Here is a 13,462-nt window from a genome sequence, read left to right as displayed (position 1 = left end):
ACTACCCCCCCTTACACTCCCTTCCCATGTTGCCTTCCCTACCCCTCGCTCTGCCTTCCTCTCCCCTAGCTGCCTTCTCCTCACGCTTCCTTCCCTTCCCTCTTGCTGCCTTCCCTTCCCTCGCGCTGCCTTCCCTTCCCCTCCCTCATGCTGCCTTCCCTTCCCCTCCCGCATGCTGCCTTCCCTTCCCCTCCCTCATGAAGCCATCCCTTCCCTTCCCTCACGCTGCCTTCCCTTCCCTCACGCTGCCTTCCCTTCCCTTCCCTCACGCTGCCTTCCCTTCCCTTCCCTCACGCTGCCTTCCCTTCCCTTCCCTCACGCTGTCTTCCCTTCCCTTCCCTCACGCTGCCTTCGCTTCCCTGTCTGGCAGTCAAACAAAAGTGAAAATCATTCCAAACGGGAAACTTACTGTTTTAAGGACATCATAAAAGACACAAACAGACACAAATAACCAATGTAACGTGTTAAACAGGGTGGTGTAAAAGACAGTGCATCAATGGCGGTAAACTTCCAAAAAAAATGGTTTTGGCCTTTCTTTTTCTCCAGGCTTTAAAACTTTGATGTTATTTCAATTGAACTACACACTTGAACTGTGTAGAACACAAATCGGCTTTTTGTCATAAAATATAACTTGTGTTGTGCGGTGTTTACCTTGCCAGGACTTGTTTTGTGTGGTGTTTGTGTACCGGTGTGTTACGGAATTAATAATAGACGTAACTGGAACTGCCACTTTATAACTGCTGGCAGTGATGACCGGGTACCAAGACGTGCCACTTTGATCGGACACTTGACCCTGACCCATGATGTTTATTATTATTATTATTATTCAATTGAATTCAGAATGGGATTAAAATAGATTCAAATCAAATGGAAGACCAAATACTGTCGGCATTGGAGTAATCGGAGGGAATCCCAACAAGCAAAAAGCAAAGATGAAGTCATCAGGAGGAACCCAGATAGGATTCAGGTTTCAGCTCCTACTTCTCTAGCCTCAAATCCATCCAAATTCAGCCGAGTGAGCCTTATTCAAACAAAATAAAATAAAATAAGAATCCAGATTCAAAAAATCAAATAATTCTGGCTGGCTGACCATGCGTTTGATCAGGTTGAAATTTAAATAATATACAGGGTGTTTCAAAAATGAGTGATGCAAGTTTTAATGTGTACAAAGAAACAGAAACCTCAGGAACATGAACCAAATATTTATTGAAAGCTTGTGACATGGTATTTTCTATCACTGATTGTTGTTGCGGTCAGTCACTGCTGGAGTAAGTGAGAGCCCAAGGTCTGAAATTGGCATTTACACAAAATCCTTGTAATTGATGTTTACGATGTGTGCCCTCCGTGGTTCAGAGAGGCATTGATCCTAACTCCAAAGTTCTGTCCAACTTTCCTATCGTTCTCATGTGGAACTGCCTGGAGGTAGTCTGACACCTCCTGCTTCAGATCATCCAGTGTGGCAGAGCGGTTGGTGTAGACAGAGCCGTTGGCAACCCCCCCCCCCCCCCAGAACCAGTAGTCCAGAGGGTTCAAGTCTGGACTATGGGGTGCCCAGTCATGAATGGTACCCAGGGCTATGAGGCGGTTTCTGAAGAGCTGCCACAGGAAAGTGATGGTTTCACCAGCACTGTATGTGCGGGTGCACCATCCTGCATAAACCAGGTCACGCTGAGCTGGTTTGGGGTGACCTTTTGGGCTAGATCATTATGAAACTTCTGGAGCACGGCCTGGGAGCACTCACCGTTGATCGTCATTCATCCTGCTGTTGTCATTCTGAAACCAGTAAGGCCCGAGCATTCCCCATCTGGCATTGAAGGTGCAGAAGCATGTGACCTTAGGCCCTTTCTGGTACCTCTCAGTGATCTCAGGTGGTTCTGCCCCACAGAAAATGTTGTTGATGGCACCGTTCAAGTGGAAATGAGCTTCATCACTGAACCAGATCAGGTTGATTCAGTTTGGGTACCACTCCATCCTGTCACTGAACCAATTGCACATATCAAGTCTCCTCTCGTGTCATCTTGATTGAGTTTATGCCTAATAGAGATGATGTATGCGAAAAGCTTCAGTTGCTGAGTGAGGATATGCCAGGCTGATGTTGGTTTGATGCCTAGCTCCTGGGAGCACTTATTGGGGCGGTCATACTTCTTGGGGCTGTTCCCCTGCAGAATCCAACACGGCGTCGATGTTGGCTTATGGCTCTTGGTTACTGATGCTGGCCTGCTACTGTTGCCCTTGCTCTGGTTGTGCACTGTACCCTTGTGCTGAAAATCTTTCACAATACCTTGAATGGCACCATTTGTGGGTCCATCACGTGTTCTGAGGTCGTATTCGCGGCAGAACCTCCGGCGGGTGTCTGCATATGATTTACTCTCATATGACAACCACCACTTTTGTCTTCTGCTTCATTGTCAATGGCATAGTTGGGCTGCGGAGCTGGAAATCCCAGGGAACAAATACCACGATAACAACCCCAAACCCTGAAAAGGAAAATGGTATCGGTCAAAAAACAAAGAAATGGCAGGAAGTCAAAGTTTTATCAATCTTTTTGAAACACCATGTATTCTCCATCACTACGAGATCATAATTTGATGTTTTACATTGATCGATGAAGTGGTTGAAGAGAAAGTTTTTGTTTTTTTTTGTTTTTTTTTTAAAGATTTTCGTGCAATCAAATATGGCTGCCAGACCATGTGAGCTATCAATTATTTGTGAACACCCTGGTATCGCCAAGACTTGGGGAACGTGTGTAACGTTTCCCTTCATCTGTCCAGCCTTTCTGGAGAAGAAGATATTTCAATGCTTTTGGGTAAATCCAATATGGCTGCCATACCATGTGACCTATGACATCATATGTGGAATCACTTTGTTCCTCGTGGATAGGCGGTCATGTTTGTAAAATTTTGCCTTGATCTGTTCAGGCGTTTCAGAGAAGATGATTTTTGAAGGTTTTATTTCTTTTTTTAATCATGTGGCTGCCTAACCACATAACTGATGATGTTATCACTTTTTTTTTTGACCAATTTATCCCATGATAACCTTCAAAACTTTTCATCCTCTTCGGATATAACGTTCTTCGTATGCAAGTATGACGTCATAATGAAGGCACCTATGACATCATACAAAATTCATACTTATTCCCCATGTGGAGTACTTAACATGTGCCAAGTTTCATTTTTTTTTCCCCATGGTGCAGTTTTGAAGATACAGAGGTCCAAAGTTTTTCCTTTTTTTCCAACATGGCTGCCACACCATGTAACCTATGACATCATTATCATAAGAACATTCTGCACGAGTAGTTGCTCCTATGGTGAAAATTTTTGTGTCAATCCAACACGCGGTTGCAGAGAAAAACCATACTCACCTTTTGGGCAGAAAAACCGTACTCACCTTCTGTGCAGACAAACAAACAGACGGACAAACGGACCCTCTCGCCTCTCGTCTGGCGAGGGTAACGGGGCAATTCGGACACGGGAGGGAAGGCATTTGGTCCATCTCCACCCTCCACCCTCCACCCTCCATTCACTTAATCTCTCAGTTTTCTGCTTATCTTCTACATAATAACATCATTCTTACCTTGAGTGTAATCAAACTTAACATGTGTAAGCAGAGAATTTGGTTAGGGTGCAAGCACTTGATGCCCTCATTTTTGGGAGATACCATAGGATGCTTCGCATCTACAATGTAAACACTAATGAGACAGCCCATTTTGTATCCCATCAAGAGGAGTGTTCCAAGATACAGCACCTAGCACTGGCACTGCATCATTTGGGCAGGTTGTTTGTTTTGTAATTTAAAATATCTTTACTTCCGGGTTAAACCCAGACCGGATAGCCCAATGATGAGAATGTTGCCAACTGACCTACCCCACTGCTCTGATCAGGACAAATTTTTTTTTTTGGGGGGGGGGGATAGTGATGTGTAGGGAGCCTTTAGTCAGTGTACCTTGGTTTATTTGTGGCTGCTGTGATGTCAACCATACCTGACAGGTAGAGTCCAGCGCGAATGATGCACGGATTGTGTTGAAACGCCACTTTGGTCGCCTGCACGAAGAGCTGGGAAGACAGATGGAGGCTCGACTAGCCGTGCTACTTGCTGAGGTGAACAGCATTGAGCGGAGTGCCTGCCAGCCCCTCGACAAATGCCAGGAACTTCTCCAGCAGAAGGTGGATGCTGTTGCTGACCTCATGACACAGGGTGGGCACCTTGGAGACACGTCCGTCTTTCACTTTAAATACTTATTTGTTTAACTACTCATTCTTCAATTTTTCATCAAGATTCTCAGTATTCTTTTGCTTCCCTGCCATATCTCTATGAGAGAGAGAGAGAGAGAGAGAGAGAGAGAGAGAGAGAGAGAGAGAGAGAGAGAGAGAGAGAGAGAGAGAGAGAGAGAGAGAGAGAGAGAGAGAGAGAGTGAGTATAAGGGTGTGAGAGAGAGAGAGAGAGAGAGAGAGTGAGTATGAGAGAATGTGAGAGAGAGAGAGAGTGAGTATGAGAGAATGTGAGAGAGAGAGAGAGTGAGTATGAGAGAATGTGAGAGAGAGAGAGTGAGTATGAGAGAATGAGAGAGAGAGAGTGAGTATGAGAGAATGAGAGAGAGAGTGAGTATGAGAGAATGTGAGAGAGAGAGAGAGTGAGTATGAGAGAATGAGAGAGAGAGAGTGAGTATGAGAGAATGAGAGAGAGAGAGTGAGTATGAGAGAATGAGAGAGAGAGAGAGTGAGTATGAGAGAATGTGAGAGAGAGAGAGTGAGTATGAGAGAATGTGAGAGAGAGAGAGTGAGTATGAGAGAATGTGAGAGAGAGAGAGAGTGAGTATGAGAGAATGTGAGAGAGAGAGAGAGAGTGAGTATGAGAGAATGTGAGAGAGAGAGAGAGAGAGAGTGAGTATGAGAGAATGAGAGAGAGAGAGAGAGAGAATGTGAGAGAGAATGTGAGAGAGAATGTGAGAGTGAGTATGAGAGAATGTGAGAGAGAATGTGAGAGAGAATGTGAGAGAGAATGTGAGAGAGAATGTGAGAGAGAATGAGAGAGAATGAGAGAGAATGTGAGAGAGAATGTGAGAGAGAGAGAGAGAGAGAGAGTATGAGAGAATGTGAGAGAGAGTATGAGAGAATGTGAGAGAGAGTATGAGAGAATGTGAGAGAGAGTATGAGAGAATGTGAGAGAGAATGTGAGAGAGAATGTGAGAGAGAATGTGAGAGAGAATGTGAGAGAGAATGTGAGAGAGAATGTGAGAGAGAATGTGAGAGAGAATGTGAGAGAGAATGTGAGAGAGAATGTGAGAGAGAATGTGAGAGAGAATGTGAGAGAGAATGTGAGAGAGAATGTGAGAGAGAATGTGAGAGAGAATGTGAGAGAGAATGTGAGAGAGAATGTGAGAGAGAATGTGAGAGAGAATGTGAGAGAGAATGTGAGAGAGAATGTGAGAGAGAATGTGAGAGAGAATGTGAGAGAGAATGTGAGAGAGAATGTGAGAGAGAATGTGAGAGAGAATGTGAGAGAGAATGTGAGAGAGAATGTGAGAGAGAATGTGAGAGAGAATGTGAGAGAGAATGTGAGAGAGAATGTGAGAGAGAATGTGAGAGAGAATGTGAGAGAGAATGTGAGAGAGAATGTGAGAGAGAATGTGAGAGAGAATGTGAGAGAGAATGTGAGAGAGAATGTGAGAGAGAATGTGAGAGAGAATGTGAGAGAGAATGTGAGAGAGAATGTGAGAGAGAATGTGAGAGAGAATGTGAGAGAGAATGTGAGAGAGAATGTGAGAGAGAATGTGAGAGAGAATGTGAGAGAGAATGTGAGAGAGAATGTGAGAGAGAATGTGAGAGAGAATGTGAGAGAGAATGTGAGAGAGAATGTGAGAGAGAATGTGAGAGAGAATGTGAGAGAGAATGTGAGAGAGAATGTGAGAGAGAATGTGAGAGAGAATGTGAGAGAGAATGTGAGAGAGAATGTGAGAGAGAATGTGAGAGAGAATGTGAGAGAGAATGTGAGAGAGAATGTGAGAGAGAATGTGAGAGAGAGAGAGAGAGAGAGAAATGGTGGATATATGTATGTTGTGTTTCATCTACTCCTTGTAGAGGATTTGACCTCGGAAGCTGAAACTTTCAGGGATTAATGAGGACACCCTGAAGTTGTGCTTGTGCAAGTTTCCATCAAGATTCCATCAAGCTTTGAAGAAATTTTTTTTCACCCATCTTGACATTCTTCCTTTGGAGGGAGTGAAGAGAAGGGGTGCAATTTGAATGATATGAGCAATATAGCCACGATGTATTATATATGCCCATAACGTGGATCACTCGGGTTATGTTTTTATTTTTATTTTCGGGAGCAATTGAGGTAGCTGTCTGTTGCCTATACACCGCCCAAATAAAGGGACGTGTCAGAAGAACATGCTGCATTGCTTGGCACAAGATCACCCTTTGGATCACCTACTCTGCTCATTCATACAATTTATGATGGTCATGTCAGCATTTTTATTTTCCGGAATATTCATTATAAGCTGTTATTCATTCGGTTTCAATCAATGCTTTATAGTCAGAACTTCTTGCATAATCGTTAATCAAAAGGTATGAATACCAGCCTCTGTAGACCCCTTCGCTCTTAATTGAGCTTCGGGAAGCAGTGCAGGTCCCTCTCCTGCACTGCTTCCCGAAGCTCTGGTAAAGACAGCTTGGTTGCAGCACTTACGCAATCCACCCAGCACGTATCTGGGAAACTACTGTATGTACATTGCTGAAATGATAATTTCTCCTTTTTGGTCCATCATGCCATCAACATTGCTCAGATTAGAATGCTCAAAGGCAAGTGTGTTTATCTCTAAGCTCTCTGGGCAGCTCAAAAAGTTGTACCATTCGGTATTAAAATCTATGTACACATAAAATCATGCACAACTGCAATCACAACCGTGGAAGCAGTTTTCTGCTGCCTCAAGTTCATATACAAGTCGTTTATTGAGCAAAACAAAAGACACTTCTGTGCACAGAAGGAAGACCTCAGTCCGCCACATCGTAGTAAGCCGAAGACTTAATTCTACATAGAATATAGAATATATATACAGTTTCACCAGGGTGTGTCTGGATAACAGATGGAACTTTGTGAACTTTAAAATTGCAACATAGAAGGATAATAATTGGTCTGTTTTGGAGCTTGCTTATAGCCCCGGGAAAGGGTGTCGTTGGGGGGGGGGGAGATATTGTGGGTTCAGATGGTCATCAGATCGATAAGGTTTTGCAAGGTTGTTTACGACTTCAGAGGAATGTGTGTATTCTACCCTCTCCTAGTTTTCCCAGCATATATTTATTAAATTCATTCTTAAAAGCAATAAACTAAGTTAATTTTGCATTTTTACATTCAATCAATAGTTCAGTTTCCACACAACCAAAACTGGAACCGTCTCGCTGGAAATCCAAGATGCCTCCCGGCAAGTCCATATGATACGCCTCTTTTTACATACCTGGGCCCGTCGGAGCCCTCATTGGTCAGAAACATCAATTGTTAAGTGACCCGATCGTTCACGCCTGCAATTGTGACGTCACTCCTCATTCAGCTCAGTTTAAAGGTGTTGGGAGATTGCAGAATTGACCTAGTCATGATGTCGCTTGTTTTAATTGTGTCTGTATTTTCGTTTAACTTTTTTTTTTTTACATTTGAGGAAAACAAACATTCAGCATGACCACATGGATTTTTTGCATGTCTGGAAACAAAGATGTTTTTCCCTAATGGAGAATCAGCTTGAGCCAAGCGGTGAAGACGGGTAACGCTCATACTGTAATATGGGTTGCTCCGACGAGGACTGTGGGTCGCGCAGATCCTGGCCTGATGGGCTGTCGTCATAGGTCATAATATGGCAGCTATTTTGGATTAAAGGAAAAATTTGGACATCTTTTTTCTCCAAAACCACTCAACAAAAAAATTTGAAACTTGGCATATGTCATCAACTCCCCATAGGGTGATAACGATGATGTGATTAGTGAAATAAAATGTAAAAAAAGAAAAATGTAAAAAAAAGAAAAGGAAGTTCTAGCCATAATTGGTTGAATCGAAAATTTATCTGAAAAATCCAAAACTTCATATATCTGATCGACGACCTGATGGGAGTGAAGAATTACATTTATGACGTCATCGGTCACTTGGTCTGGCGGCCACATTGGATTGACAATAAAAACGTTAAAAAAAAAAAAAACATCTTCTTCCCCAGAACCACATAACAGATCGATGCGAAACTTCATACATATAGATCGACAAGTCATGGGGAATTAATATCGTTTGAATTTTCTTCATATTCACCTTCATTGACACAATTTAACTTTAATGTGCACAAAAGTGGTTGTTAAAATCCTAATAATTAATCAATGAAGCTTCGGATAATAGTAATCTATGGTAATAATGATAAGGATAATCTTTGACATAACAGGGTGCATGGAATGATTGGGGTATATGGACCATAATAGTAGCTGTGCTGTTATTGATTATATTTTTGTTTAGAATCGGCACCCGAGGTGGGACTATGCACTCGACCGGGTGCAGTTCTGATTTCTTTCGCATTTCATCTTTGAGCGATAAATTATGAACCGAGTTAGATTTCACGGTGTCAATAAAAATTGAACTGAATGAGATGCGAGTGGCATGCTTATATTCTATACATCCATGTTGAAAAATCTTGATTTGTAAATAAAAAAATAATGTCGGTCAAGGTCCAGGTAATTGTTGAATTACAGAGCTTGGAAGATTAACAAGCTGACAACTGTGGGGGGAGAGGGGTTGAAGGGAATGGGCACAAATTTCATCAAATATATGAGCTGTGGGTCAACAAAGGGTGGTTTGGGGGGGGGGAGGGCAAAGTTCATAGTGATATGGGTAAGTATGGAGAACAAATTGAGTAGTAATGGTCTAATGGACCACTCTCCTTAAGGACTTAAAGTAAGAGTGTGATACATTATGAAAATAAAAATGTAAAAAAAGAAAAGGAATTGTTCAGGGTGGGGAGGGGATGTGGAAGGAGTGGAGAAAGACAGTAAAGCATATGAGAGTAAAGAGAGCAAAATTTTATGCTAAGATGTAGCATATAGTGGCGATCAAAGTTTTCACCATATTTGCATACATAATAAATAGATTGCCCCCATTTCACCATGCTGTGATGGCTTTTAACACTTATCTCATTGTCATCCTCCAGGAGAAGCTGCTTTGCAAGTTCACTCGGGTGCTCCAGAGAAGCTTCTTGACTTAAGAGATGCAGCAGCAAGAGTCCAACTGGGCAGGTGAATTCAGGGGTGTTCAAAAACTTATCCAAATGAAATATTTACAATAGTTGTAGACCTGCCAAGGAGAAGTATAAGGATGTGTTTTGTGCTTGTGTATGCATGCATACTTATTTATGACTCATTATACCTCTTTTCTAAGCCTGGTGTTGGCTTAACAGTACAGGTAGATCTGGCATAAGATCTTAGGGTCTGAGTTTAAGCCCCGGCCGTGCTGTTAAATAACACCAAGTGGGTTGACTCAGCCCGTCATCCTTTCGAAGTCGGCAAAATGAGTACCAGCTTACTCGGGTACTAAGCCATTTGAGTATCCTGTGTCGGAGTGGTGATCCATTCAGGACTGTACTCCTTAGCCAAATGAAACTGCCTCGGCAGTCCTATGTGCCTCGTGGCATGAAAGGAATGGTTACTAGTTATACCTCCTTTTTGAAAAATATCAAAGTTGGCATTTCTTGGATTATTGCGAGCATCTCATTGTGAAAACAGTTTGAGCGCCCCACGTAAACCTACGAGCTGCAACTCCAGTATGTCGTCGGCTGGACACCATTCTTAGCTTTCGCACTGATCTTGTAACTGTTGCAGAGTGAGTTGGTCTTTGTCAATGCATTGTTATGCCTACACAGCCTTCCGGAGGTTCCATCCCTCAACGACGTCCCGTGCCTGTCGGCCAATCTCCCACGACCCGTCCTCCCAGGACTAGAGTTGCACCTGTCTACCCATGGAGCAGTGGCTGCGCAGCCACCCATACGCATCGACGACATCGTTGAAAGACCTGGTGCACTTCATCTTCGCTGGACAAAGGTTCGTTGAGGAAATGCCACAACCCAGTAATGGAAATGCTGACTTTTTGTTTTACATTTTCTTTAGATGTATTGGAGAGAGGGGGGGGGGATATTGTAATCTGCTCTGTCTGTCTATCTGTCTGTCTCCATCCATCTGTCCCACTATCTGTTACTGAACGGTTGTGCAGAAATTCACTAAACTTGGTAGTTATCATCACCACGTGACAAGAAGGTGCGAGAACAGTATCATTTTTGGCCCTGCCCCCCCTGGAGTCCTGGGATGGGGTCAAAAGGTCAAATAAGAAATGCAATATGTGACTCTCGAAATGACGTATGAATGCTAATGAGGCTTTTTGCGCATGCGCTGTGTGTTCATTTTCAGTGACTTGATTCGGCTCACTGGGCACTTTAAACTTGCCGTTGCTAGCTCGACATTTGCAGTTTCTACCCCGTTTCGAGGGGTTTCTGCACCTTTGCCCCAAGCATTCTGGGGCGGATTACATCATTTCAAAACTCTCATATTGCAGCACATTTTTCATCATTTTAATGAAACTTTGTATTGCAATCAACATTGGGGGACGCATGAAATATGTCTTGATTTTTTTGGGGGGGATTTGACCCTCGTTCCCTGCCCCAGGAGGTGGGGACTTGGAGTCAAAGTAATCAAAACAATTTTTTCTTTCTTTCAAAATTTGACATTGGGTCATGAACTTTTTGCTATCCTTAAACTTTTCCTTCGGTGGGAAGCCTGGGGATTTGTGATGGTGAGCCATCGACTTTGCCTTTTCTTGGCTTGCTTCCGTTTCCAAACGCATCTGATGTCTGGGGACATCTGGGACATTGTTACAGTGAGCCTGGAAAAAAGACATCTGAACAGCAAGTTCAGAATCTCACCTTCAATGGGCAGATACCATGTGTGGACAGTTCTCTTGGTGTCGATTTTCATTGTACAATATACAATACCCTCTCCTATAACTTTTGATAAAAAAAAATAATCACAATATTTAGATCCTCGTGGAGGATCTCTAAGTCTTACTCACATTGTTGTTCTTGTGGACTTTTTTTGTTTCACAGCCTCCAGTTTTCATCCAAACTTCCTGAAACTTGGCAGATATATGTAAGAATACCCTGCGCAGACAGGAACCATCTCCGATTTTGAAAATTCCTCCCAGAAAAAAAAGTTATGACGTCAAAATATCTCCGCTAATGGAAATCGCCTCAAAAATTATCTGCAAAACTAGGCAAGCTTTTTGAATTCTGTTTGCAGGAATCGAACAGGGCATTAGCAGAGATGAATTACCGCACATATGATACATCATTATGACGTCATAGCAATTTTTATGACGCCATTCCTATTTTTTGACATTTTTTGTTTCACAACGCAGAGTTTTCATCGGATCTTCGTGAAACTTGCCATGTATATGCAGAAAGCCCACGCGCAGGCAGAAACCATCTCTGATTTTGGAAATTCTTCCGAGAAAAAAAGTTGACGTCATAATATCGCCGCTAATAGAAATCGCCTATACCGTTATCTCCGAAACTAGGCAAGCTGTTTGAATTTTGTTTGCAGGAATCAAGCCGGGTATTAACACAGATAATTTATCGCAAACCTGATACATCACAATGACGTCATATTCGTTTTTATGACGTCATTAAGAGGCCGAGAATCTTAGCTCATTCGAGCTTGTTTTTCTAGGCAACTTATTATATTTCCCAAATGTCTCATCAAAATTTGGTTCAAAGACTGTGAGAAGTGTCGAGCAGAGAACACACAAAAACAGTAATAAAATTACATCTGTGCTCTAAGGAAGCTTAAAAATGCACGCAACTTGACGTTTTGTCAAAAAGAGACAGAGGCTTGAAATTTTGTTGATAGATTTCCCAGCTGCGAACTGTTATTTGATGTCTCAGTCGCTATTAGTCAGATCATGAGTCTCCAGTGTTTTAAGTGGTGAAGCCACTTCAATATTTGGGTATGTCCTTCCTTCCACCCTCTGGCAAAAATGAGGATGAATAACCTTCCTAACCCATCGTGTGTCGTTCTAGAGAGGGCTTCGTTTGTTTGTAGACTTTGCCTATTTAATATTAAAAATGCCAAAATGAACCGCTTCCTTCGGACATGGGTGCGATTTTTTTTTTCCCCCTCCTCCACAAAAGCGAGGTTCATATAAGAGGAAGGTTGAATTGACAGTGGGGTAGTGAGAAAACAATTGGGCACAGCCAGAAATGGGATAAATTAACAGGAGAGGAGGGGAGGAGGAAACGCAAAAACCAGCAAATAATTGGGTTGGGTTTGGAAGTGTTAATGGGGGTAGTAAAGATCATGGATCAGGCTGGGGGAATTACACAAGTTGATGCAACACCCCTGCTTGATGTGGTGTCACAAAGTAAATGAATTATAGTTTAACCAAGACTACAGTACTCCGAAAACAGACAAAACTAGTAAGCATCTGAAAATACAAAGCCAGTCCACATCCACTTTGTATTCAAACTACTTCTTCCTGATGCTAAACATGAATAAAACAGCTAAAAAGTCGAAGAGCACTCGGTAGAGTGCATACCTCCGCCACGCAATGCCGAATCCACGAGAACATATCGGGCCCATTACATTTTTTCCAATATATTGTTGCGGGCCGGAGGACCGGTGGTGAGAACGACCGCTCGGTGGGGAAAGTTACGTCGTCGCCCACCAGACTCTCCGAATTGTAGGACGTTGCTCACGGATAATTCCGTGAGGCGGCGGGTCGCTTAACCGACCGTGGACGCCAATACCTCCACCGCGTAGCATAGGGTCTTTTTGTCTGCAACCAATTTACCTAATTAACCACGCGGTGTCATCTACCGGGGAACCACGCTCTCGGTACGTCTTGCCCGAACCGAATCACTCTACCAACTACCTCTCCGATTCGGATGCAGCCGAGCGGACCTGCCAAGAACGTACCGGCTAGGATGAACCGATTATCGGGGATAAAGACCCGGCTCAACTCGGATCCGAACCATGCTGAACCAATGAAGGAAAAGACGAAAACGAACTGGGAACATTTCTACAATAATGCGAGGAAAGTTATGTGGTACAGGTAACAGGTTTATTGGGGATGTTATGCAGGGGAAGATGAGAGAAAGATGTAGTGCAACAATTTTACAGCAACTTATAAAGCAGACACAGAGCAGACTTGTCACGGGAATAATACAGGGATCATTTACAATGATCCCTGTAACACGGGAACACACGGGAATAATACAGAAATAATCACGGGATCATTTACAATGATCAAACACTTAAACAGTTCTACTTAAATACGGCGCCACACACTCAGACACACACTCAGACAAAATAAACCCAGTTGAAGGCAAAGGACTTTTGTAGCCATGGAGGGAGGGAGTTGAGGTCGCAGTTCCGGGGAAAGGGATGCTCCGTGGTGG

At 43.1% G+C, this 13,462-nt stretch overlaps 1 protein-coding gene across 1 annotated transcript in view; it reads left to right on the top strand.

Moving 5' to 3' along the window:
- The window catches only part of CRLF3 (cytokine receptor like factor 3), a 40,692-nt gene that overhangs the window by 14,570 nt on the left and 12,660 nt on the right, over positions 1 to 13,462 (top strand). Inside the window, exons 2-4 of the mRNA XM_085862907.1 lie at positions 3,987 to 4,194; positions 9,173 to 9,257; positions 9,881 to 10,058. Of these exons, the coding sequence (XP_085719033.1) occupies positions 3,987 to 4,194; positions 9,173 to 9,257; positions 9,881 to 10,058 (471 nt within the window). The remainder of the gene's footprint in view (positions 1 to 3,986; positions 4,195 to 9,172; positions 9,258 to 9,880; positions 10,059 to 13,462) is intronic.

The sequence above is a fragment of the Eptatretus burgeri genome, chromosome 17 (assembly GCF_056783735.1).
Source record: "Eptatretus burgeri isolate ZD-2024b chromosome 17, Ebu_testis_v1, whole genome shotgun sequence".
Lineage (NCBI taxonomy): Eukaryota > Metazoa > Chordata > Myxini > Myxiniformes > Myxinidae > Eptatretus > Eptatretus burgeri.
This window is presented reverse-complemented; position numbering and strand designations above follow the sequence as displayed.